Here is a 24955-nt window from a genome sequence, read left to right as displayed (position 1 = left end):
CCAGAAGGTAGGGAGTAGCACTGATCCCTACTATAAACATAGCAGATATCAGTGGGTAGGTCATGTTGTCGTTTGGTGTGCCCTATATGTATAGTCAACGTCGCGTCTCTGTCTCCGTTGTTCCAGTATTCTGGAAATATTATGGTATTCTGGCGCCACCTGTCGCTGTAACTGAAAACACAAACGGAGTGCGCTGTGTATTTCCGCAGTAGTAACAAACGGCGCCACTCCTCATTCCACTGAAAAGAAAACAAAACAAAGCAAAAATATTAACATGTTTTATTTGGTATCCACCGTAGACAAGGCGTAATTTTGATTAATGGCGGATGATGCCGGGGTGGAGAGGGGTAGGAGGGGGGGGGGAGGAAGGTGCAACCACTATGCAAAATTTCTGTTGGGTCGAGCCAGTTACTAAGCCGGGAGAGCCCTTTATAACCGCATCTTTTATTTTCGCGACATTCGTTTTTAAATGTGCTCATTTCACGGTTCAGGCTCCATGACTAGGTAGGTCGCATGACTGTTCGGTCAGCCAGCAATCTAAGTCGCGATAAACTCTGAATAACGCGGGGCTATAAACACTCGCTTGTTGGTAAGCCGTGTTGTTAATTTATTATACGCATCGTTTACTTCTGCCCTCATAATTAGACGTTATCAGACTTTCTTATCCTACTTATCCTGTGCAGAGCAGCAGGACAAATCACAATGTCTGAAGTCGAAATCATCGCCTCTCGCGCAAATAAATTACATATCTCTCTGGAAGTGAAAACATGTCAGATATGCCCAAAATTACGGAACAAAGAAAAGCTATTTGCAAAATTCTTGCAAAAATTCTTCTGTTGCGAAAGCAGCTTTATAGTAAGACCCCCGTAATTAATCAGTAAAGTTAAGAGGATACGGTATAGGTCTCCGTAAACTCGCGCATCAGATAGAGTAAGCCAAACCAGAGACCACTGCTTTCGCTGTTGTACTTGCCGCCTCCTTCGCCATGGCGATGAGTGTAGCATTGCATTGAGTATACTAAAATTGCCTTTCATATGCCGTAATTGAGATAATCGCGATGAAATACCTAAGAGAAAAAAAAGGGTTAAAAGCTCGTGCCGAACAGTGAGCGTACAATGCAGGCCTCATCCTGGAGCCGCCAATGTTTTGACAAGGGGCCTTCATAAGGGACAAGACCTCTTGTAAGGAGATCCGAACAAAAAGGCTGTACTATGGACAGTCCTGATCAATGCAAGTCTATTTATTGAGACCTCCAAATAATAAGTCTGCCCCAAAGACAGTCCTGACGAAGGGAAGTTCCCTTGTCATGGCTGTTAAACAAGGCGATCCCAGATGCAGTTCTTGCGAAGACAAGACAATTGTCCCTGAACGAGTCCATAAGTCCCTGAAGAACGAGTCCAGGAATCCCTGAAGGCAGTCCCGTATCAGGACTGCCAAAAATGTGGTCCCAAGGGCAGACCTGACGAAGAGAAGTTCCCTTGTCAGCAGTGCTGAACCAGGTGGTTCCAAGGGCAGTCCTGACGAAGACAAATCCCCTTGTCAGGTCTGCCAAAGAAGGTGTCCCAATTAAGGACAGTCCTGATGAAGGGAAGTTCCCTTGTCAGGACTGCTTAACAAGAAAATCCCAAGGACAGTCATGAGGAAGACGAGTCCATTTGTGGGAATGTTGGCGACTCCAGGCTGAAGCTTCTTTTTTTTTTCGCCCATCCGTTACTCTGTTCAAGGCTCAAAAATTAATGTGTACCTTTTGTCTTGTTAAGAGTTCATGTTCGCATCCTGCTTGTTTTTTATCCTGTAATGTTTACTGTTTTGCACATTCATGATCAGTGTTCATGACTCGCCACGAATGCGGCTCATTGCGTTGCGATGCATCAAATCAGATACCCTTAGCGCAAGCCGGCGCACTGTTTCCTTCCCATGCAATCGACTGAGCGCCATCCTCGAAATTTAAATGACTCGATTCTAACCAAGCCTGACGGGTCCTTTTGAATTATCGTAGACATGTGGCCAACGCTACCTGTTTGCACACACACTTAAAGTTAAAGTTCAGTAGGATCGATCATTCGGCTAGCTCGTAACCGATCGTTTTCTCTTCTCTGTCTAAGCTCTCTCCTTTGCGTTGCGTTTTCTTGCCTTTTCAAAACATAAAAATAATTCTAATACACAGATAACACCACCTTCAAAACAACTTGAGTGAGGCAAGCGGGCTTCACCTTATAATAAACCTTGTTGTGAAGAAGCCAACTTTAGCGAACTCTTTTTTAGCGTATTACGCATGCAGGGCCAACTTTTTGAAAGTGTTGCGAGTACCACGTAGAACAAAGTGTGACCTTTCTGTGCCGGTGGAGCGAAAGTTTGTGCGCCGGCGCTGCCTCGATAGCGTTTCCCACGTGAATACGCTGACATGTGTTCCCGAATGCACGGACTTTTTCGACTGAACGCAATGAACTCGCATGTAATGTATAAGCATGATTAAGGAGATGGAATAATGGTAGAAAGAACGGCACAGATGCTTTATTGGGCTAAAGTAATTAAGTTCACCCGTTCCCGTACAAATACGAGCCAATAAAGGTCTTGGTTAGGTTAGGTTAGGTTAGGTTACCAGTAACTAGCAAGCACTGATAACCAGTAACCAGTAAGCACTGATAACCACTGAAGCCAACCGACAATGTGGACGAGAATAGCATAATGGAAATGAACCCTTTTTAATTGGGACGTATCATTGTACAATTAAATACGAAGACAGTTAGATTTGTGAAAATCTTCATAATAATAAAAGAAAATGGAAGGGATGATGATGAAGACGACGACGATAGGATGAAAATGGAGAATTATAATGTTGTGATGAAATGAGGCCTCAAAGGGAGACGTTTCTTTCTTTCTTTCTTTTTCTTTGCGCGTCCAATCGCTGTTAATGGGTATATCAGGATTTAACTATTATCGAAGCCCACAGTAAAGCAACGGTCGCACTCAGTTTACAGCAAGCACGGCTTCGTGCATTGGGATGGTGGTGGTTAAATGTCGTTTACTGCCTATAAATACGCGTGATAGGTCATCGGGTGTTATTATTGTCCTGAAGGTCCCCGTTTCGAAAGGATGATGAGATGTAAATAGTGTAGTCGTGCCAATTGGTCCGTTTCCTGAATAAACTGAGGGGGCGAGTCAATTTTATGCTTGCGGTACACAGAACATTCCAAATAAGGGATCCTAATGTTGTTGTCGTTTTGTCGCTCTTAGAATTCAACGGTGCCGTACTGTCGATAGCTACAGCGATACGAGGAGTTCCTTGCAAAACGGAACCCGTTGGTGGGAGCCGTTCACGCTAGAGGTCAGTGCCATACATTGCATTGAAAATAATTAAGGATAAACTCATAGATTTCAAGCATTGCAAGTTATTCCAGGTACAAGGCGCGGTAGAAATGGAATGTTGCTGAGAAGCTCTAAGAAAAACAACGACCAATTCGGCTGCGTGAACTTGAAGCGTGTGACAACGTGGAAGTTAAAAGATGGCCCCAAGCGCAAGTAATTGAACGGTCGGTGAACCTTGCCGCGGAGGAAGCAAATTACACGTGTTGCCACACACCATTTTTTTTTCATGCGGTAAGCGTTGCGGCAAGTTCGAATTAGTTTTCCTCTTCGTAGCAGCTGATGAACAGCAGTTGTCGTCCCCTACACAGCCCACTTCCCCCCAGTACACGCCTGTGACGGTTAGCTTCACCGCATAACTGTATATGCAGCAAAGCAGTCTTGCAGGTTGCAGGTATACGTGATGGGCGCGTACTGCAGCAAGGGTGTAGGAGAGGCGACGGTAGAAAGGGAAATTGAATAATTGAGTGAATGATTAATTAATTAATTGAATAAATAATAGTTTATTTATTTAATTGGTTTATTGGTCGATCGATTGATTTATTCACACGCAAAATCTTCGGGAAGTTGCAAATAATGCTTAAGATGATGTGGTCACCTTCCAAAGGATGGCGGGAGGGAGAAGGGATTGGAGTAACCGTGAATTTTTTCAGTACTGCAATTACTCTGTTAGACACATGGAAGAAGGCCTCCCTCTTTTGTATGTCGGAACTGGCAATGGTGATTCCGGGCGTGGGGAGCTGCTCCTCCCTCTTATTTTTTTCTTTTCTTTTTCTCTCCTTTCTTTCTTTGTTATTTTGTCTTTTCTTCCCAACAGCCAAGCCGTTCTTGTGACTAGATGCGATGGACAGTGTGATAACGTCCCCTGCAAATTTCGATGAACACTTATTGAGAAAGCCACTGAAGTCTGGGCGAATGAAATTAAGTGGTGGTTACTGGCGTTTCTAGTGTGAAGTGCGAGCAAACTTTATAAGCATGTGCGTTAAGTATGTTAAAGTTATGTTAATAGACCTTTCGAGCATTGCACGGCAGAGCGTCGTTTCAGGGCTGCAGTTTGTGTCAAAATGAATCAGTGGTAATAAAGCGCGTCACATGAGCAACACGCTAGGAGAAATTTCATAGTTGTAGATGCTTTGCGGTGGCTCTAAAAAATTGTGAATTTAAGCGTACTCTGATGGTTTCCAACGTTTGCCAAGGTGCTAAAATGGTCGCCGCTTGTGGGCTTTTGCGTATGAAGATAAAACTTCGTATGAAAAGAAATGGTGTAGGAAAAGACCTGCTCGTCTAACTTTAAAGGACTTGTATTGGCGAGCGAGATGTCTAAAGTGTCGTTGGTGCAGGTAAACGACTGAAAGGAACACCGAAGAGAACCAATAAATCGGTTCATCAGTTTTCACTGACAGCGCATCTCTTCAGGAATGGGATTTCTCTAATTTTACGGTAGTATGTTGATTACTAGAAGAGTTTGAGAGTCAAAATTCTCTTAGAACATCGTGTTACAACACCGCCGGTGGTATGACATGCGCTGTGACGTCATGGATTTCAAGGTATCTTTTGTCGCATTCGGGTCGTTGTGACTCCAGTAAAGCGTTCTTGAAATTTTCGAAGTTTAGTCCCATGGCTCTTTTAGAATACAACTTGATCCAACTCGCTTCAAAAAACGGATGGATGGATGGATGTTATGAGCGTCCCCTTTGGAACGGGGCGGTGGGTTGCGCCACCAAGCTCTTGCTACTATTCTTCCTAATATCCTACCTAGGTTAAACAATGAAAAAAAGACAAAAAAAAACACTATGACCTACCACGCCCAAGTTTTCTGATCCCCTATTGCGAACTGTGCTTTTGTACGTCTCCGTCTTTTGTCGTTTCCCTACTTTTCTTCCACCAATCCTCCAGTCGCCTCTTACTAATGTCTATTGCGGACATGTTTGCTTTACCACTGCTCCCTCTGAACCCAAGGGCTTCAAGGAGGCCAGTGGTGCCTAAATCGACCGCTGGGTAGACGTCTTCACATTCTAATAAAACATGCTCCGTAGTTTCCCTAGCTTTACCACAGCAAGCACATGCTTCTTCTTCCTTCTTATATCTCGCTTTATAGGTGCGTGTTCTAAGGCATCCTGATCTCGCTTCGAAAAGTAATGAGCTTCCCTTTGAGTTATCATAAATGGTTTCTTTCCTGATTTCGTTTTTTCCTCTTAAGTGATCGAGTAAACTTAAGTAAACGATGCGTTTGACAAAGCGCCATCTACAGATCGTGGCTGTAGCAAGCACTTGTTGGATCGGGGTGAGTGGACGTGCGGCGATAGGCAAAAAAATACAACGAACATTTCCTTTTTCCCCTTTTTTTACAGTTCTGCAGGTTTTATTGCCATTCCTTCAATGCTTCGCAGCAACCAAAAACTCTCGTCGACAGACAAACTCTTGCGTCATCCACTGAGCTCGTGTCATAGCTGCCTGCCATAAAAACACACAAAACGAAAATGTTAAGCCTAGTTAAGGTCGATAGACTATTCGACTAGAAGCCTATCACCGTTTTCTGCGCGCCAATATGTTGCATTTAAAACTGCCACCGAAGGTCCCGCTGCCGCTCCAGTACTTGAACCGCCCCCGCCGAAACGAACGAGTGCGCAATCTACACGTGACCTTCCTCTCTGCCGCTCTCTGTGAACAGCCAGTGCTGACGTCACGTGAGAAGTACCGTGGTCTAAAATAGGTGGCGCCACACCGATTTTCTATTTTCGTCATCTTCTCGCCTACAAATGCTCTGTTCTCGCTGCGGGTGACGAATTCGTTATTAAAGACGCTTAATCCTTCGATCTAGCTCGGTTTGATATTTTCCTTTATTGTGCCTTCAAAAACATCCGTGGTAGAGCACTAAATGAAGGAGAACCGAGACAAAACCACATCAAGCGTACAGACAATGAAGCCAAGAAAAGTATAAGGAAAACTATCTGTGCACATGGTAATTAAAATGTTGGAACGATAAGGGGAAGAAGAGAGAAAGATGGAGCAACAAATTTTATTTCAGTTTTTTTTTTGTAGAATAATAATAGATCCTAAGTCCAGCGTCTTGCTTGCTGCATTCCCAGTGTCGACTCGATGAACGTATATAGCAAGGAATCTTTGTTCTCGGGTCTTTGAGGCTTGAACCAGCCAACCTGCGTTTGTAGGCAAGGAGAGATGGTTTTGAGGGGTGGGGGGGGATAGCAGTGCCAGTTCTCTGTTGAGGTGTCGTCCGCAGAGCTTACGTATTTAGAAGGTGGCGAGTCTGCAGAGTCCCAGGTATATACGGTGTAGTCTAGCAGGTGGGAGTATGGCGTTGGTTTGTGCTTGTCCTACAAGTTTGCCTTGTCTGCGTTGCAGTGTTGCGCATATTTTTCGGGGAAGCAATCGTCCGACCTCTTGATATGGCCTTAATTTCATGCGCGACGGTTGTAACAGCGTGTGGGGTTGGAGCAGGAATATCCGGTGCCCGGAGTAGCGTTTCTCGGACGAGCTGGTTAGCCCATTCATTTCCGGATAGTCCCGCGTGTCCGGACATCCAAATGATTTCTGTCGGTTGCCTGAGGTATTTGTAGCGTATAAAAAACAAAAGTGAACGAAAAAGAGAAAAAAAAAACGATTTATCGCGGGTAGGAGCCGAACTCACATCTTCCGCATTACGCGTGCGATGCTATGCCGATTGAGCTACTGTGCTAAGACTCTTCTCCCATCCACTTCTCTTGGGTCTTTTGTGTATGCGTAAGAGGTGTGACCCCGAGTTCTATAGTGTTTGCCAGCGCCACCCATGGCTATGGCGGCGGTTGTAGAACAGTCCTTCAATTACAGGCGCCATAGAGTACGTGAGCTTAGGAGCAGGCAAACTGCTCACGAACCCCCATATGACGATACCTGAAGCCACTAAAGCTGACGGAGTCAGACCCTCGCTAGGCTGTTATTTCGGCATTTTAATTAAAACCACGTGTAACTTCCCCTGTGCTTTCCTTGGAGCTGCATTGTCTGTTCGCTTGACGTGGCTGTTGTTTCGGGGTTTTCTTGAAGAACAAAAGTTACAACCTCGTTCTAGAGAACAGGCGCCTAGCGCCTGGCTGCAACAGTGCCGTGTTTACAAGGAAGGGGTGTGGGGCTGCAAAAAGATCAGCAGACCTTCAGCGATTACTCCGAGTCTGAACTCATCTACTGCGGCGGCTGTTACTCCCCCGACACCCGCCCACGCATCCAACTTTGTGCGAAAGTGTGATTCTGTGCAACCTCCCTCAACTGTATACCCAGACGACACTCGATGTTCTTATACTCGCGGGCAACTCTCTGTGGCAATGAAGGGAAAGCTACGGAGGCAAAGCGCGCACAAGTGAAAGCGCTTCTGAAAAGAGTCCCGTGTTTTCATCAACATTAGTTTAAGCTGGCGAGGAGAAAACATAGATGCCTTGTGAGCATCAGTTACAGTAAGATGAAACACACCACTGAATGTAAACGTTTACTTATTTTGCGGCTGTTTTCCCTTTCCGCGTCTGGGCAAACGCGAAACCGTCTCACGTGGAAGCTGCGTCGATTCAGCGTCTGTTCCGAGCAACCAAAAGCACTGTCAAGCGCTGACGGACTACTTGGCGCTGTAACACATGTGCAAAAAAGCTCCGCCCCCGTAGGTTTCCCTTCATTGCCACAGGAAGTTGTCCGCGAGTGTAGGAGCTAGGTCCATGCTCGCATCTTTTGCGACGTCCTCGGGGCGTACTAATAAGGACAAGCGCTACACACACACACACACACACACACACACACACACACACACACACACACACACACACACACACACACACACACACACACACACACACACACACACACACACACACACACACACACATATATATATATATATATATATATATATATATATACACACAAACTAGAAGAAAGGGGGTTAACCGAGGGGCCCGATTTTTATTAGTAATTTCATAAGAAGCCAAGAAACACTGACACCAAGAACATCATAGGGGGAATTGCTTGTGCTTAATAAATGAAATGAAGAAACGATAAATTAATGGAAATGAAAGTGGATGAACAAACGGTCTGTGAGTGGTGGCGCTGGCTATCACTCCGAGGTTTCTACTAGCAAACATAAATACCCAAAAAAGTGGATGGGGAAACGGCGCCGCGGTATCTCAATTGGTAGGGCATCGCACTCGAAATGCGAAGGTTGTGGGGTTGTTTCCCACCAGCGGCAAGTTGTTTTTTTCATCCACTTTCATATCCATTAATTTATCGTTTCTTTAATTCATTTATGAAGCACAAGTATTTTCCCCTATGTTGTCCTTGGTGTCAGTGTTTGCTGGCTTCTTATGATATGGCTACATATATATATATATCAGGCGCGTACCCAAGACCTCCCCCCCCCCCCCCCTTCTTTGCCCATGCCACCACTCCTCACACACATTCCTAAATCGCCGCCAAATCAATCTTGAGACTTGGCAGCTATTCGATGGTGAAGATTGTGTTGCCTTTTTCCCTCCTTTTGGATGGCGGTTGTTATCGCCATCTCCTGGGGTGCAAAGGCCAGCTTTCTCATCGATTCGGTGCACGCGCGATTAACTCTCGATGCGTTCAATTGTCACCATCTATTCAAAACGATCACGCGCATCGCTCTTGCTTCGTACGGTCAACCATCTTTGTTTAGACTGATCCAGGGACCAGGAAAGGGATTTGGTTCGTAGTCAGCGGGTCTGTATGCTTGTGGAACGTGTTGCGACCGGAGAAAACGCCGGTTCCGTTTAACTTTTGATTTTGCTTCATTATTTCCTCGAGTGACGGTTTGCCGCGACGCTTGCAGATCCTCGGAACCACATGCCCTCGTCTGTACATCTTATATGCTGTAATTAAGAAACGATGTAATAATAATAAACTGATTTGGTTTGATATGGGTTAGATAAGGTGGGAAATAAAATAATGCGAAACGTCATCCATCATAAAACCCTGCGATAACCGTTAAACGCATAAGCAATATCACTGTTACCCGTTACGTCTGCGTTTGCCCTAATTGCACAGCACCTTTCGTGCAACATTAACAACTGGAAACAAGACTCGCAAGGAGATGAGAAATTAAGCAATCTACTAAGGGAGAGAGCCAAGGCAAAAGCCAAACAGGAAGGATAAGCGAAAATTAACAAATTTAACCGTTGTTTGTGAAAATATTTATGAATCAAGAAGTGAAACATTATAGGCCCATTAGCTTACACCCAGTATTATATAAAATATTCACCAAGATAATTTGCAATAGAATAAGGACAGCACTGGACTTCAGCCAACCAAGGGAACAGGTTGGCTTCAGGAAGGGATGCTGTACAATGGATCACATCCATGTCATTAATCAGGTTGTCGAGAAATCCGCAGAGTGCAATCTGCCTCTCTATATGGCTTTCACAGATTACGAAAACGCATTTGATTCAGTAGAGATACCAGCAGTTAATGAGGCATTACGTAATCAAGGAATACAGACCGGTTACGTATCTTGAATTCTAGACTCTAGTATCTAATATCTACATCTAATCCAATCCAATAGTAACTAATAGAGTATCTAATAGAGTAATAATCTAAGAGTGTCTAATATCTACAGCGATTCCACAGCTACCTTAATTCTACACAAGAAAAGTAGGAAGATACCCATAGAGAAAGGGGTCAGACAAGGAGACACAATCTCTCCAATGCTATTCGTTGCGTGCTTGGAAGAAGTATTGAAGCAATTAAACTGGGAAGGCTTACGGGTAAGGATCGACGGCGAATGTCTCAGCAACCTTCGGTTTGCCGAGGACATTGCTCTATTCAGCAACACTGCAGACGAGTTACAACAATTGTTCGAGGAGCTTAAAAGAGGGAGTGTAAGAGTGGGGTTGAACATTAACATGCAGGGAACAAGAGTTCAGGATTGCCAGTCAGCCTCTAGAATCTGTGGAGTACGCTTACCTAGGTCAATTAATCACAGGCAGCCGTGATCATGAGAAGGAAATACATAGAATAAAGATGCGCAGGATCACACACGGCAGATATTGTGAACTCCTGACTGGAAGCTTACTATTATCATTGAAGAAGAAGGTGCACAATCAGTGCATTTTACCGGTGCTGGCATATGGGGCAGAGACTTGGAGACTGACAAAGAAGCTCGAGAACAAGTTAAGGACCTCGCAAAGAGCGATGGAACGGAGAATGCCAGGCATAACATTAAGGGACAGAAAGAGAGCGGTTTGGATCGGGGAGTAAACGGGTATAGCCGCTATTCTAATTCACATTAAGAGAAAAAAAATGGAGCTGGGCAGGCCATGTAACGCGCAGGTTAGATAACCGTTGGACCATTAGGGTGACAGAATGGGTACCAAGAGAAGGGAAGCACAGTCGAGGACGGCAGAAGACTATGGGTGGGGCGATGAAATTGGTATATTCGCGGGCGCTAGTTGGAATCGGGTTGGCGCAGGACAGGGGTAATTGGAGATCGCACGGAGAGGCCTTCGTCCTGCAGTAGATATAAAAATTGGTTGACGACGATGATGATCTTTTTTTTAAAAAAAAGTAAGTAGAGAAGACGCTGCCGGAAAGGGAGAATAATTCCGTGTGTTTTTTGATGACGCTTGTACAGTTATCAGTGGAGCCGCCTGACGTAGCCACTTGTCTGCTGTGCTAATGTGGGTGTTTTTATAACTTTTCACGGTGACTGCACTACGTCTACAACCGCAGCGTCCAGCGCTCTACGCAGTTGTACTGGACTGGCGGCCACGCATCGTTACGCAGCTTCCGAGTCGGTTTTGGCACTGAACTTGGTGGAGCAGTAAACGAGGGTTCCAAAAGAACTGTGATAGTTCCGCAAATATATATTTCTCTATAATTCTTCCAGAGCTAACAAAAAAACTAACTCTACTAGAAATCTTTATTTTACACTTTCGCTTCTTTGCTTGTTCTTGGCAGTGTTCTTCCCGCACGTCTTTCATCCGTGAGTCCATTTGGTGTAGTTCGTTGTTTGCCAAGTAAAGGAGTGGTGTATCTCAGAGACGTACACCCAGCCACAAAATATTACGGACCATGAAATCTGAGAAAAAGTTCAATGTCCCTGGAACCTCACAACGCAGCCTCGTATTTGCATTTCCGGACTCGACTAGAATATGCCAACTACATTGTCGTATACAGTTTTTCTGGCTACTGCTACAGGCTGCTCAGCTGTTGAATGTTTTCTGAGAGCCCGTGGTCCGTAAACTTTTGTGGCCGAGTGTACCTTTGAGATACACGGTACTTCATTTATCTTTTGCGGGTTTATGCGTCTTTACGGCGAATGGTGGGCATTATACACATTTGTACTACAGTAAAGGTACCCCCCTCCCTCATCTGCATAGAAGCGTTACCTTGGGTTGCCACCCCCGAAAGAAAATCCTAGGTATCTGCCTGATATATATACACACAACGACGAAAAGGTGGCGACAGCGATCCGGGTGGCGGCGTGAGGAACGCGATGAGGACGTGACCAAAAACAGCTACGATGAAGCCGATGCAGAAGCCCGGTGACGACAGCGGCAACGTAATGACTGCCCGATGACGATGGCATGACCACTACAGTCACGTGTCCACTACGATGGCTTAGACGGCATAATAATGACGATAGCATGGCGGGAGGCAACAGGGCGGTAACGGCGATGACAGCTGCGACGACTGCAACGGCACGACGGTGGCAGAGCGACGGCATAAAGGGAAATTTATTAGAAATAAGATTTTAGCCGCATTAGTAAATTATCCTTCTATAATACCGAAAACGTCACGTTTACAGTGGGAGGATGCTCGGTAATGCCGTAAAATACGATCGAACGAAGGACGGGTAGCGACGTCTCCTGGGAACTTTCTGCACAATCGGCGTCGTGACGTCATAGATTGGGACGCCGTCCCACGGGGCATACTTAATATTCTGTTGGTCAAGATGGACTTCATTGTATTGTAAAAATAGCCATAGGCTGAACTAGAAAGTTTCGAAATTCCTTAACTGAGCCGTAACGGCCCAAATAGGAAAAAAAATTTACCCTGGCGTCAAGCTAACGCATCGGCCCTAAGATTTCGGCGCGAAATTATAGAAAAAATTAGACTATCAAATTTATTTTCACTCCTAATAATAAACATATTACCGCAAAATTAACAATAATTGAATATTGAAAGGGAGCGGTACATCCAGGGCTTTCACCTGGTTTCACCATTATATAGAGTAGACGATGGGCGAACACTGGAACCTAAATGCCACAAACAAAATGTCGCCAGGTCGTCACAATGCACTGTACCGCCCATTAAAACGATTCTTAGGCCACAGCTTTAGATCACGGGAGCAAATAGTTACCTTAGACTGGTTAACTCGTTTCAATGTCATGGTTACGGCGACCCGAAAGACAGTGGCGATGTTGGCGAAGGAGGAGCGGTTACCGATTGTTGTGATGTCTGTGTAGGTTCACGATAGTGCCGCGTGGCAGTGACGGTGAAGAAAGCAGCAAAACTGGGAATGACGAAACTAGCGTTTTATTGGGCGAACCTGTGCCCTCTAAAACAGGCTGAACACTAAAAGAACGGCGATAGGGGCGAACACAGTCGGCGATCGTCGAAAATCTTATCTGCCGGTCAAGTAGGTCAACCGCGTCGGCTTTTATACACGAGTCATCGAAGGTTCCAGAGTGTTCGGTGGCGCCCGTGTGTCTTCCAGAAAGTTCTACACTATTCGCGTGGCAAGTGCAATCAGATTACGCTAGCTTCGGTGACAAGAGAACCGCCGATAACATTTGATAAGCTTCCGATACATGCAGGCGCGTCCCACGCTGAGCGATAACATTTGTTAGATGGTGAAAAGCGCTCACCCGTAAAAGATAAGCAAGTCCACGTGCCGATATGTAGGAAGAACTAGCACGATTGAAATGCAGACGTCTGCTTACCAGAGAATGTTCGTCTGCGTGCGCTGCTGCGCGTGTGGACGGTGATTCCAGAAATAAATTAGGGCAAATATTTAAAGCGCAACGAGCGAAAATAAAAACTGGGCTCGTTATATTTCGTTTCCTTGTGGCCACTTTGGATGCTAAAGGCATTTTCATTGAGCTCCTAGAACCTATCGCCGCATTGTCCTACGTATAAGCAGCCACATAGTTTGCATGATTATGCGGATCAATCGAATTCAACTTTATTGGTAAGTAAATACAGAAACAACCTTATACAGGGAGGCGTCCGAAAGTAAAAGCTGCAGGCGGAACCCTTTACGACGAAAAGAAACAGAACAAAGTAAAGCGAGAGAGAGAGAAAGAGCAAATTATAAAGGAAATGTAGGGAGGTTAAGTAAAGCGAACGTGACATTATCCGCAATATAGTACAAATGTGTGAAAATTATTGAACGTAAAGGCGAAATAAGCACACTGTTGAGATACAAAATTCTAAATATAACTGAAAACAAGTAGCAGAAAAAAAAAGAAGTAAGGAGAACTGGCACAACATACCTTATAGTAAAACGAATAGCATGGGAAATCGTGTGGTCATGAGAATCAGTAAAAAATTTCTGAGTAGGCGCAGACATTTATATGCAATACACATCTGATTAGTATACAGCCACTTGTCTACTCCAAATGGGAAGTCATTTATTTGAGTCTTAAATTTGAAAAGGAAATTACATTGCGTTTCGTCGGCACGTGCTAGATGCATAGTCAACTAACAGAAAAAGGAATAGTTCCTTTTTTTATAACTAGTAGGTACTTTAGGTCAAAGCTGATTTTCCGTAACAGAAAAACACGTGCAGTTTGTATTTACCACTATGTATAATAGAATTATATCGAGGTAGAGGTAACGAGGAAAACTTTGAAAAAGAATAAACAATGAGCATAATAATAAGGCCGTGATAAAGGTTACACGTCATAGTTAGTAATGAAGAGAAGAGAGTGCTACTGACTAGATACGAAAGAAGTAATGCGAATAGCTTGCTTTTGAAGGGTTAGAAAAGCCGACACATGGATATTATATGTGCTGCCTTAAGATTCAATGCAGTAATTTATATGGCTGTTAACAAATGCGTAATGTAAAGCGACAAGTGTCGTCTGCTAGCCGCCTGGTTAGCTCAGATGGTAAAGCGGCTTCCCCGGAAAGGCGGTGGTCCCGTGTTCGAGTCCCGGACCAAGACGAATTTTTCTTCAACTGCTAGAGAGAAAGATATAGAGAGAGAGAGAGAGAGAATTCAATTGAATGAAGGCAGAGAGGTCGGCTTGAGCTAAGCCGCTCTAGCCTGCTACTCTGCACAGGGGCAGAGGGAACGGGGACATAAAGGTGTGATGAGGCTTTTCTTTCGAGTAACTCGTATGGGGTTTCCCTTGTAGCAATTGCTGCGATTGGGTGGATGTCTCATTTCCCCTAAATAATTATACTGGCGTGTGTGCTGCGCTTGGTGTAGTGATGCACTCATGAAAACGCGAATGTACGAGTGTCGTTGCGGCCAAGCAGGCGCTGACGACTTCCTCGTACTGAAAGCCGATTCAAACAACGCGCCACTCTCAGTTGAGCGATTCGCCGATAGGGGTGCTAGCGGCGGCAGAGCCCGGCAAAGAAAAGTAGGTCAGACAGGGAAAACCGGTTGTCGCAAGCAAACCTTGCATAAATAAACGTGTTTTTTTTATAAAACAAAAAAAATTCAATTTTGTTAAATGATTGAAGTTTACAAAGACTTTGAGTACAATTGTTTTTATTACGCACCGGTGGCGCTGCTTATCGTATCATCGCCCAAATCCAGCTAAAGGAAGCTCTCGCTTCACGTAATGGCGGCGTCCTCGAACCAAGTATGTTATTGTTTCCATACAGATTTACGCGGCCCGTTTCGCGTCGTTGCACGATTTCATTAGTTGTGACGCGATCGTATTGAAGCAGCGGACAGATACCCTCAGCCCGCTCGTGCAGGTCAGGCTGCCGACAGCGTTTATCGCGTCCGATAGCGAAGGCTACCGTAAGCCTCCGAAACGAAAACATACAAGAAACTAGCTTGGCAATCTCCGCTTTGTTGGTGGTCACTGGAGCGCACCTTTCTGTGATCGGGCCGCGATGTTGTAACTCCGACGACGCGTTCGATTTCTTGGGCGTCCTCGGACACGTCACTCAAAATTTCGGTTAGCGTTATGCAATTTATCGCCGCCTCAAATCTCTCTCGATCGACCTATTGTTGTGTGGCTCGCCTTATCTGAGTCTGGCTATCACGATCTTCCGATAAAAAGGAATATCCGCGGTTGCATTTTTTTTCTTCTGCTACGGGCAACTTGGCTGGTTTCGGAGGCTAACTAGTTTTCCCCTTATCGTTTCTCCTAGTTTTCGCAGACGGTCGTGTACTAGGAGGATATGCTTCCCTGTGGTGAAGAAAGTGGTATATGTTGATATATTTGGCCGCAAAGGGAACGTTTCGTCTCATCCCACTATCCCACAATCGTGATAATCCTTTATTGCTGTCACCGCTTTCGGGGCGCGTCACTTTTGAGTTCTGAATCGCGTAACACCCCGTACACACTTTCGTCAGAAATTTTTCGCGTCCGTCACTCTCCTGACGATCGCCGAGCCAGCCCCCGCCGAGGCTTATCGCCGTCTCGCATCTTTAATCGTATTTTTACCGTCTGCCGTGACGTTGCAGTGCTGCTGGGGCCTAAAATATCCGCGCTGGAAACAACACCTGGCTTGCCGCTTTGTTCCGTTTTTTTTTTTAACCTTAATTTTTTTTTACATTTTCATGTGGGCTTCACTGCGTGCTTTGATTGAGGTGAACGTGAGTACATACTCTGCCCCGTCGGAGCTTCGTTTCTCGCATTCCATTGTAGCTGACAGGTTTGTATTGTTGTGTTTCTGGTTCGGCCCCAGTCGCCGGGAGACCGCAGACGCTCTTGACAAGTGCTATCTGGGTTTCGCGTTTTGATATGTGCGTCAGCGCTGGGAAAGGGCAGCACGCGTTCTGTTTAGCGAGGGGTTATGTTGTTAGATTCGTGGTTTGTCTGCTATGATCCCATAGTAACGCGCGTTGTATAAAAAAAACAAAAAATGGGAATGGAACGGATCGCTGCATTAACCGAGAGGCACATTCGTTACTGGCTTGAAGCGGATGACACGAGACGGCGACCTGCTTGCCGGGAGGGCTGGATTTTTTTGTGGTGCTTACCTGCCGTGTAGATTTCTGCGAGTTTGTTGATATTCCCTACTCGGTTCACGTGAATGGCGCACGTCTGCTGCGGACGGCGCGCGCGTTTCCACAGTTTTGAGTGTCGTTTCCGGACAACTATGTAGAGGTAAGCGTGAAATTGGTCTTGTGAAGGGGGCTTATCGCCTTGTCCGTTCCTGAAGTCTCCTTCTGTACATAAAGGTTTGTCCCAAGGGCGTTGTGTATACATGCCGGTGATGCCCAGGTCAGTGCAGCTTGTCTATTTGCATGCTGCAGTATTGCATTTTCTCTCTCTCTCTCTCTTTCCCTCTCTCTCTCTCTCTCTGAGTAAGTTTTGCGCTTGACAGGCACGTGGTCGCCCCCACGTTGCACATTGTTGAGTGAAATGAAATAATTAAGATAAGAGGCCGAACGAGGGAATGTTCATTGCATTCAGTTTTGTGTCCTCAAAAATGTTAGCGCTTCCTTTATTACAGTGTGTGATTTTCGCAGTAGTACAAGCATGCCTGCGAGAAATACTTTGCTTATATTAACAGCAACTGTACTTATTCCCGTCTCATATGAAATTTAGCTTTTAGATGTCTGACACACAATCAATGAGCTGTCGGGCAACAGAAAAGTGAAGTTTAATATTGTAATAAAGCCAATTTCAAATTTGCAGATTCGTTATTAGCTGTCTTTCCAGCTTGCAGCAGTCTTCTTTTTTGTGGTTGTCATAACGTTGTTTTCTTTTTTTCAGGCAGTCTGGAAGCATTGATGAATATCTCCTCTACTGGCATAGCATTGAAATACACATGCCAGAAGGAAAATATCGCTCATGTATTTGCTTGCTACTTTTTAATGCTTATAACTGTAATACTGTAACATTTGTCATGCCTCTACTTGTGTGCTGGAAGACATCCTTCTTCAGAAATTACAGCAAGAAGCTCTCGGCTGTGATTATGATAAACTTGAACGTGAATATTAAGGACTTTGCTGTTCCTGCTTATATGAATATTAACTTGTGCTGTATTTGTTTTTAAAGCCTGTGGAAGTTTTTGGCTTGTATACTCATTTGCCTTCTTAGCTCAGTGAACAGTAATTTCCCTGTTGTGTTTATACGTGACCTCACACTTCTTGCTACATGTTTCGTGTTTTTAGAGTTGCTTTCTCCTTGTGACATGATTTGTGTTTTTGTTAGCAGACTTGCGACAACTTATTGCTTTTCATGACTTGTATATCGTGTTGTCACCTGCTTGCGTGTACGTTGTTACTGTGACTTGAACATTAGCAGTCATTGCCGTGCAGTGATATTGCCGCGGCTGTACATTTTGCACCTTTTTTGCATTTACACTTTTCCAGCTTGCTATGTCTTGGTACTCTTGAGTCTGTGAACTTGCTATTGAGTAATTGTGTTGTCGTGTTAAGCTTAAATTAACTGTTATGTTTTTCTTTTAGACTATTGCCTATTTGTTAAATGAAACTGGGTGATGGTTGAACAACAGAAAAGATTTCCTTTCGAAGGTGTTGAAGCGATAGTTAAAAAAATGTTAAGCTGAATGCGACTGGTACATCACAGTTATGAAAGTTAACATAGACTAGTGTTAGCATAGAAGGAGGTTTAACACACCATAGACCACTTAGACATTGAGTGGTAGGCGCATGTGTATTAAGGGGTGGGTAATATCTTGTTGAAGTTTACACATCGGATTCCTGTAATTTCATTATGGTAAGGAGTCTATGCAGCTAATCAATTAGTAATGTTTAAAAACTTCGGTACATTGCAGTACAAGATGAGTGAAAACTAGAGTTGGCTGTCATTGTAGGTTTTTCTATCCATAAATGACTTAATATCCTTAAAGTCACTATGACTATGATAAAGAGCAGTGGTCTTCCAGGAGAAAATGCATGAATAGGTTTAGAATACTAATCAACCAGTGTGGACCTATATAGTCTATCTCTCTGGTGTTCCCTTAAAGATCTTGTGCTTCTCTCTTCTTCAAGATGTCTCTATAAACCACAGTGCTAGCATAACTGACACTTAAACCAAGCCATTTGCAGTCTTTACAAAGTGACCGTAATGTATCTGGAGATTTACCAGTGTTCATGCTCGGTAGGCTATTATAGTGGGTTTGTGATAGCACAGCTTATGTTATAAAGTAGATAGGTTGCAATATATTGAGGTGGGTGATGTCTCAAAGGTAAATGATGACTTGGAATGTGGTCGTAGTGAACTTTTTTTTTACACAGTGAGCAAGGTTTGTCGAATAATTGGCATTCTGGCTGCAGGCACGTCTTTTGTTGCCATCAAACCGGTATTGCCATGCTTAAAAGGGGCATACACAGTTTCTGCCTGCACCATTATACCACTAGTTCTGGCCATGTCATTGCTATGTGCAAGCGTAGGCCAAGCTTGAGTTAAGCATCAAGGACGACAGCAGTGTAAGTTGCACCACTTAGTTGTTTTTGAGCGTGCACTGCCATCCAATCCTCACACCTGCAAATTTCTTTTATTTCTTGGTAATACATGTGACTATGTATAGAAGGAAAAAAAAAAGAAAAAGGATGCTGTTACATTTGTTACTTGGCGAGCTAAGCCGAACAAACCATAGTTGCCAGACTCCTGATGGCTACCAACAGCCCTTGTGCCCGCATTCGCACAGTTATTCTCGCGGTGAAATTAGCCTGTATGGCAACTTTACATGTTTGTGCTGATGCCGGTATTAATTGCTTTTTGGTGCCATATTTGTAAGAATTCTTTTTGATCCATTCAATTTACAATCCTTTGTCATGTGGCTCAATGTCATTGATTATAGTAGTGGTGCATTGCATGGGACCCAACTGCAAAGGATGTGTAACTGATGGATTGGGAAAAGATTCGTTACAAAAACACAGTCCTGTCCTTTCTGTATTTTTCTCTCTCAACAAATCCTACTGTCCCTGTGTGCTAATCATTGCTGTTCTGCTGCTGGTCGGCTTGTCTGCCGCACCTTCCTGCCCGACTTTCCCATGCAGACTCGTCGGACTATGCGGGGTTCGGTGAAGCCCGAGAGTGCGTCAACTGCGGTGCCATCTCCACGCCCTTGTGGCGCAGGGATGGCACCGGCCACTACCTGTGCAACGCCTGTGGCCTCTACCACAAGATGAACGGCTCCACCAGACCTACTGCGAAGCCACAACGAAGAATGGTACTGGTTAGTCCTGGCATCTCCTTTATTCTATGACCCCACAAAGCCCAAACACCTCTGTTATTTAATCAAGGGTTCGACGAAAGTTCGTCTGGTCAGGCATGGAAATGAAAGGAATCACGGTCACTGACCAAGTCTGATTAATAATCTCACGTTTCGGAACTGCGTACGGGTTCCTTGTTCAGTGAAGGAACCCATACGCAGTTCCGAAACGTCAGATTATTCATCAGACTTGGTCAGTGACCGTGATTCCCTTCACCTTTGTTATTTCTGGCCACAAGGAGTACATTCATAGGAAAAAAGACTATGACATGTTACTTAGTTAAATTTGGTGGAGTAATTAATAATTGGTTCTCTGAACTACCCACAACTGAAGCTTTGCTTCAGCATATAAGGAGCACTATTACGAGCTTTGCGTTAAGTTTGCCATGCCCATGGAGCAAGAATTATAGCGGAGGCGAAACAGTGCTCGCTCGGGCGTCCCAATAATGCCATGGCGTTGGGCACGGCACCTACGCGCCCTCTGTTGGAGCGCTGAGTAGGTAAAACGCCTGCGGTGTGCTTTGAGGCTCACCGGTTCAAGGCCGTTTGGTGGCGATTCACCTCTAGTACTTTACACATGAATGGGTGTGTTTCTTGTTCCTCTTCGCTGGCTCCAAATGCTTTGAAAAATTCACTAAAAAGATGCATCACTTACAGTGCATTTACCTGTGTGATATATTTCTTTTAGAATGCCAAATCTATAGTATACATTTTTTTAAAGCACAAGATCAATAAGGTACGTACGATTTGTTCCAGCAAATGACGGTGCTTACCCTCTGTGCCGTTAGTTCATATTTAGATTGTTCTTCTAACTTATTCCCTGCAGTGCCTTAAACGATTGAATGCATCGTTAATGACCATTGCTGCGAACTGTTAACTCCTGCGATAGTATCGCTTCAGGGGTCTGACGATCCGTAGGATGCTGGTAAAAAAAATCAAGCGCGCCAAATGTACTATGCCTACTTCCGCATCCTGTGGGCAAGTGAATGCGAGTGAGTGAGCTGTGGCAGCGTCGGCAGACGTCGTCTTCTCAGGGATTACCACTAGTAGCTCATTTCAAGCACAGTATGGCTGTAATTGGAATAGCATTAATTAATAGCTGCTGCAAAATGTCCGCCGCTTCTATTTATTGGTGTTACAGAATGAAATCAGGGAAAATTTACTATAGATGAGACGATGTTGCGATTTTTGCGTCCATAGAAGAACATGTAAATGCAGGTTTCACCGCAGCACAATAGATGACGCATTGGGCGTGTTGCCATCATTTCCTCCTCATGCGATCGTGACTTCACCGGGCTGCCCGTGCATGCTGTCGTGGCCTAGCAGATGCCTCTCCTTAAGGGGGGATGAGGGTCTTGAAAACTTTTTTTTTATTTCTTAACGTATCTTCCTGAAAATTCGCATGCAGATATATCTTTCAATGCTGATTCCAAATATATATTCAGATTTGATATATCCCATTTAGAAATGAAGATATCGCAAAATAACTTATCCCACATAGGTCTTTTGTTACGGGCCATTATGGTAATTTCTTAATTAAAAAAACTAGTTTTAAAGAATAGCTGTCATTTCCAAGGACCTACTGCACATCCTAAAGCTAAAGAAATTTTTTAAAAGTCATCATATAGGTCATGAATGAATATCAAAGTAGGAAGAAAAAAACAATGCAGGAGTAATTAGCTTACACCTGACCTAATTGCTAGTCTATTTGGTTTAATGAAAAATGGAAAGCTTTAGGATGCAGCTGAGGTTTCACTGAAAAAAATGATACCTAATTCAATAAAATCAGTTGATGCAAACATTATGAAAAGTTCCGTAAGGCAAAGGCATTTGATCGAAAAAGCAAAGCTGAGAAAATTGCATTCAAAGTTTTGCTTACTCTGCCACTTTTGTTTACCTATCACATGGAAAAATTTAATGCTTTAGCATGCAGCCCAGTCATTACTGAACACAATAACACCAAACTCACAGAAATCTGTTCATGTAAAGATTGTGAAAACTTCTGTATTGCGTTGGCCTTTGACAAAAAAAAAGCTCAAAAAGTCACCTGCTATTTTCTATGAATCTGCCACACATTCACAAAAGTCCTGGGCAGTAGTCCTGGGTTCTGTCAGGCTTGTGTTTCTTGGCCATCCTCTTCTTCACCTTTTCAGCGTTGGTGTGACTTTTATCAGACCTGCACAGCCTCTGCTTATCTTTCTCAAGGCTCCTACGAATGAGGCAGCTCCCAGGACTGTAACCAAGCTGTGCTGCAACAGCTCTGCTGGTTGCTGCCATTCCTTGGTTGAAGCGAGAAACTGCTTCTGCAACAGCTCTTTCAACAGCCAGCAAAGAGTCATGCGTGTTCTTGGAGCTTTGGCTCCAAATGACAGAGTGTAGGCACTCAATGGCGTTCTGTGTCATGCCATCTTTGCAGCGCTCCAAGAGGGCCTCGTCGCCCAGCCTTGCAAAGATTGGCTCAAGAGCAGTGCGAACGTGGCCTGGCAGAGGGTTTTTGTGTGGTGACGGCTCCACTTGGTTCGCCAAAGCACGATTGAAGGCACACCACGAATCAACCCCTTGAGGACAGCAACTGTGGTCTGGGGCTTCATCTGTCGAGGTCATGTGCAACAGCGTGGCATGCACTGCCTTTTTCATGCCTGCAACGTCGTGGCTGTGGCTCCGCAAGGCATACCCATAGTAGTTTGTAATTTTCTTTATCTTATCTTGGGTGAGGTTGCCCTTTCCGCCAAGAGATTCTCCTTGTGCCTTCTTCTTCTCCACCAAGTTGCGAAGAGCCGTCCCCATCCGCTTGTGGACATGGTTCAAGCAGTCTTTCTTTTCAATGGATATATATCCATACACTTCTCCTGAGGTCAATGCATGAAAGGTGCGGCTATCACCATCAGAAAGTATAGTTGTGTACCGCAACCCATTTTTTTCCAGAGACCTGTTGAACAAAATGATAGCTGCTTCAGTCTCCATCCGGCCGGCATTGCAGTCGATGTTTTTCATGCACTTGTGGTTCATAGCCCAGTCACCGTACCCATCATCACTGGGATCAGGTGCCCCTTGGCACCCACGGCAGTACCTCGAGAGCACAACATGGTCCAGTACTAGGCCAGTGTATAGCTCTATGATGCAGCCTACTGCAATATTTGAATTGTGACCACGTGTTTTCCATGTGCCATCAAATATGACATCTACATTTCCTGGTGGATTCAGGAAGTTCTTGTACATGTCCTTCACCACTTTGACGCTTGCTGCTTCTGTAGCAGTAGCTACTGCCTGGCAAGCTTTCACCATGGTGTCCATATGCCCCCTGAAAGTCTTGTGGTGAAGTCCTCGGTGAGAGAGGTTCATGGTGGCACAAAAATCTGCTAGGGCAGTCGCTCCCTTGCCTATACTTTGAATTCCCTTCATTGCCCGCAAATTGACTTCAAAGGGCGTGATGTTGGATTTCCCGGGCACTCGTGGCGACGAGAAGTGCCGCTCGGCGAAATCGCAATTTGAGCATGTGAGCTCCAACTTCACTGCTAGGCCGTATTCTCTCTCACTGCACTTTGCGAGTTGGAGAGTGGTCATCCCACACTTGCTGCAGCTTGTGGACACAAACATCTTCTTTAGCACTGAGAGATCAACGATGATGTACTCTGTGCCGCGATCGTCATCTTCACTTGCTGTGCCGACGTTCATTAGCTCGAACTTGCGGGAAGTCGCGGACTGCTTCGCCAATGAAGTTTTAACGTTGTCTGCGTAATTTTCGCGCCCCGCGCACTCCGCCTCCGTGAAAAACACCGTGTCGAAGCGTTGAGCACGCGAGCTCGGTTCAGCCGCGTCCGTCGGCACCGAAGCGGCGTGCGGAAACGCCGAAGTCAACGTTAGGCTTAGGTCAGCCGGCTCGGCCGCTTCCGACGACACGGAATCCGAAGCGACTTGCAGCGTCTCAAAAGTTGGCATTTTCGACGGGCTTAGTCCAGGCGCATCCACCGGCACTGCACAGACTTGCGGTAACGAAGTTGACACTGATCGGCACTGTCCAGCCGCGTCCACAGGCGAAGCTAGCGTCGACGGGGTTTGTTCAGCCGCGTCCACCGGCGAAGCTGTTGTTGGCGAGCTCAGTCCTGCCGCATCCACCAAGGGCACAGCAGCTTGCGGCATCACCGAAGCTGTAGTTCTCGACGATGTAGCGCTGTTCTTATTCCATGCGCGTCTCTTTTTGCCGACTGCTTTTCGCGTGCTTGCTTTCAAGCGCGCGTCTCGCGCCATCGTGACACGCGGAACAAAGCCACCAGGCACGCAAAAGCAAGAAATTCGTGGTTAAAAGAAGCGACCCAATAGCCAAAATATCTAGAAGAACGATAAAGAAAAAGGCAGAACGAAAAATACTAGGAAACAAAGAGGAGCTCGAAAAATGACGTGCGTCCAGGCGAAAGCAGACGACGTGAAGGAGTCGGACAACGCGGCCGCGGAAGGCGAAGCATACGTCACGGCCAATCAGAGGGCTGCGCCTCGAGGAGGCGCCCGGTTCACCCAATCAGCGGCTGTCTCGCGACGATTTCCCGCTTGAGAACGGGTGCCAATCCCTCCGCTGCACGAGGGTCTACAGCGTGCCGAGGGGCGCCAGAATGGAGAGCGGGAAACCAGCTTTCAAACGAGACCAAGATGGCGCCGATCGGTACGCGTCGCGCGGAGCTACGGCAGCTTGAAAATGAGGCAAATCTTCGCGCTTGGCGTTCAATTTCGGCTCACCGACGTTTATAAATTACCGTTTATTTTATACTTCGAGTAGGAATTGCGCCATAATATTTTGTAGAGGCATAGTTGGGACATTAAGGACTTCAAAAACGCAATTTTTGAAAATTGCCATTTTTGACCATTTTTCGCGATTTCAAGACCCGCGTCCCCCCTTAAATAAGATTTGCTCCGTGCCTGTACCTAAATCTGAATTTGGAGGTGTGGAACTTGCCATATCAAATATGATGTGTTGGGCTTTATAGGGTCAAAGCGACATTGAAGGCAAATATAAAGTCAAGCTAAAGTGATAAGTGCTAAACAACATCTAAGTCTTCATTATTGTAGCGAACAGAGCTTTATAGTAATTGAGAAATTGAGGTAAATGCAGGACACGATTGGAGACTTTCCGAGAACATGGAAGTACTAGCCAGATGACGAAGGCACTCCTTATTGTAATTCTGTTGCTATTACTCAACCACTCGTAATAAAGAAATAA

At 45.1% G+C, this 24955-nt stretch overlaps 1 protein-coding gene across 2 annotated transcripts in view; it reads left to right on the top strand.

Moving 5' to 3' along the window:
• Window positions 1–24955, top strand: part of LOC135916244 (transcription factor GATA-4-like) — a 206220-nt gene that overhangs the window by 153350 nt on the left and 27915 nt on the right. The window contains exon 5 of one of the 2 annotated variants that reach the window (XM_065449555.1): window positions 19529–19707. In XM_065449555.1, the coding sequence (XP_065305627.1) occupies window positions 19529–19707 (179 nt within the window). The remainder of the gene's footprint in view (window positions 1–19528; window positions 19708–24955) is intronic. The other variant, XM_065449557.1, reaches the window with a different exon arrangement.

The sequence above is a fragment of the Dermacentor albipictus genome, chromosome 5 (genome assembly GCF_038994185.2).
Source record: "Dermacentor albipictus isolate Rhodes 1998 colony chromosome 5, USDA_Dalb.pri_finalv2, whole genome shotgun sequence".
In the NCBI taxonomy this organism is placed as follows: Eukaryota; Metazoa; Arthropoda; class Arachnida; order Ixodida; family Ixodidae; genus Dermacentor; species Dermacentor albipictus.
Note: the sequence above shows the minus strand (reverse complement) of the source record. Positions and strands in the feature narration are given on the sequence as shown.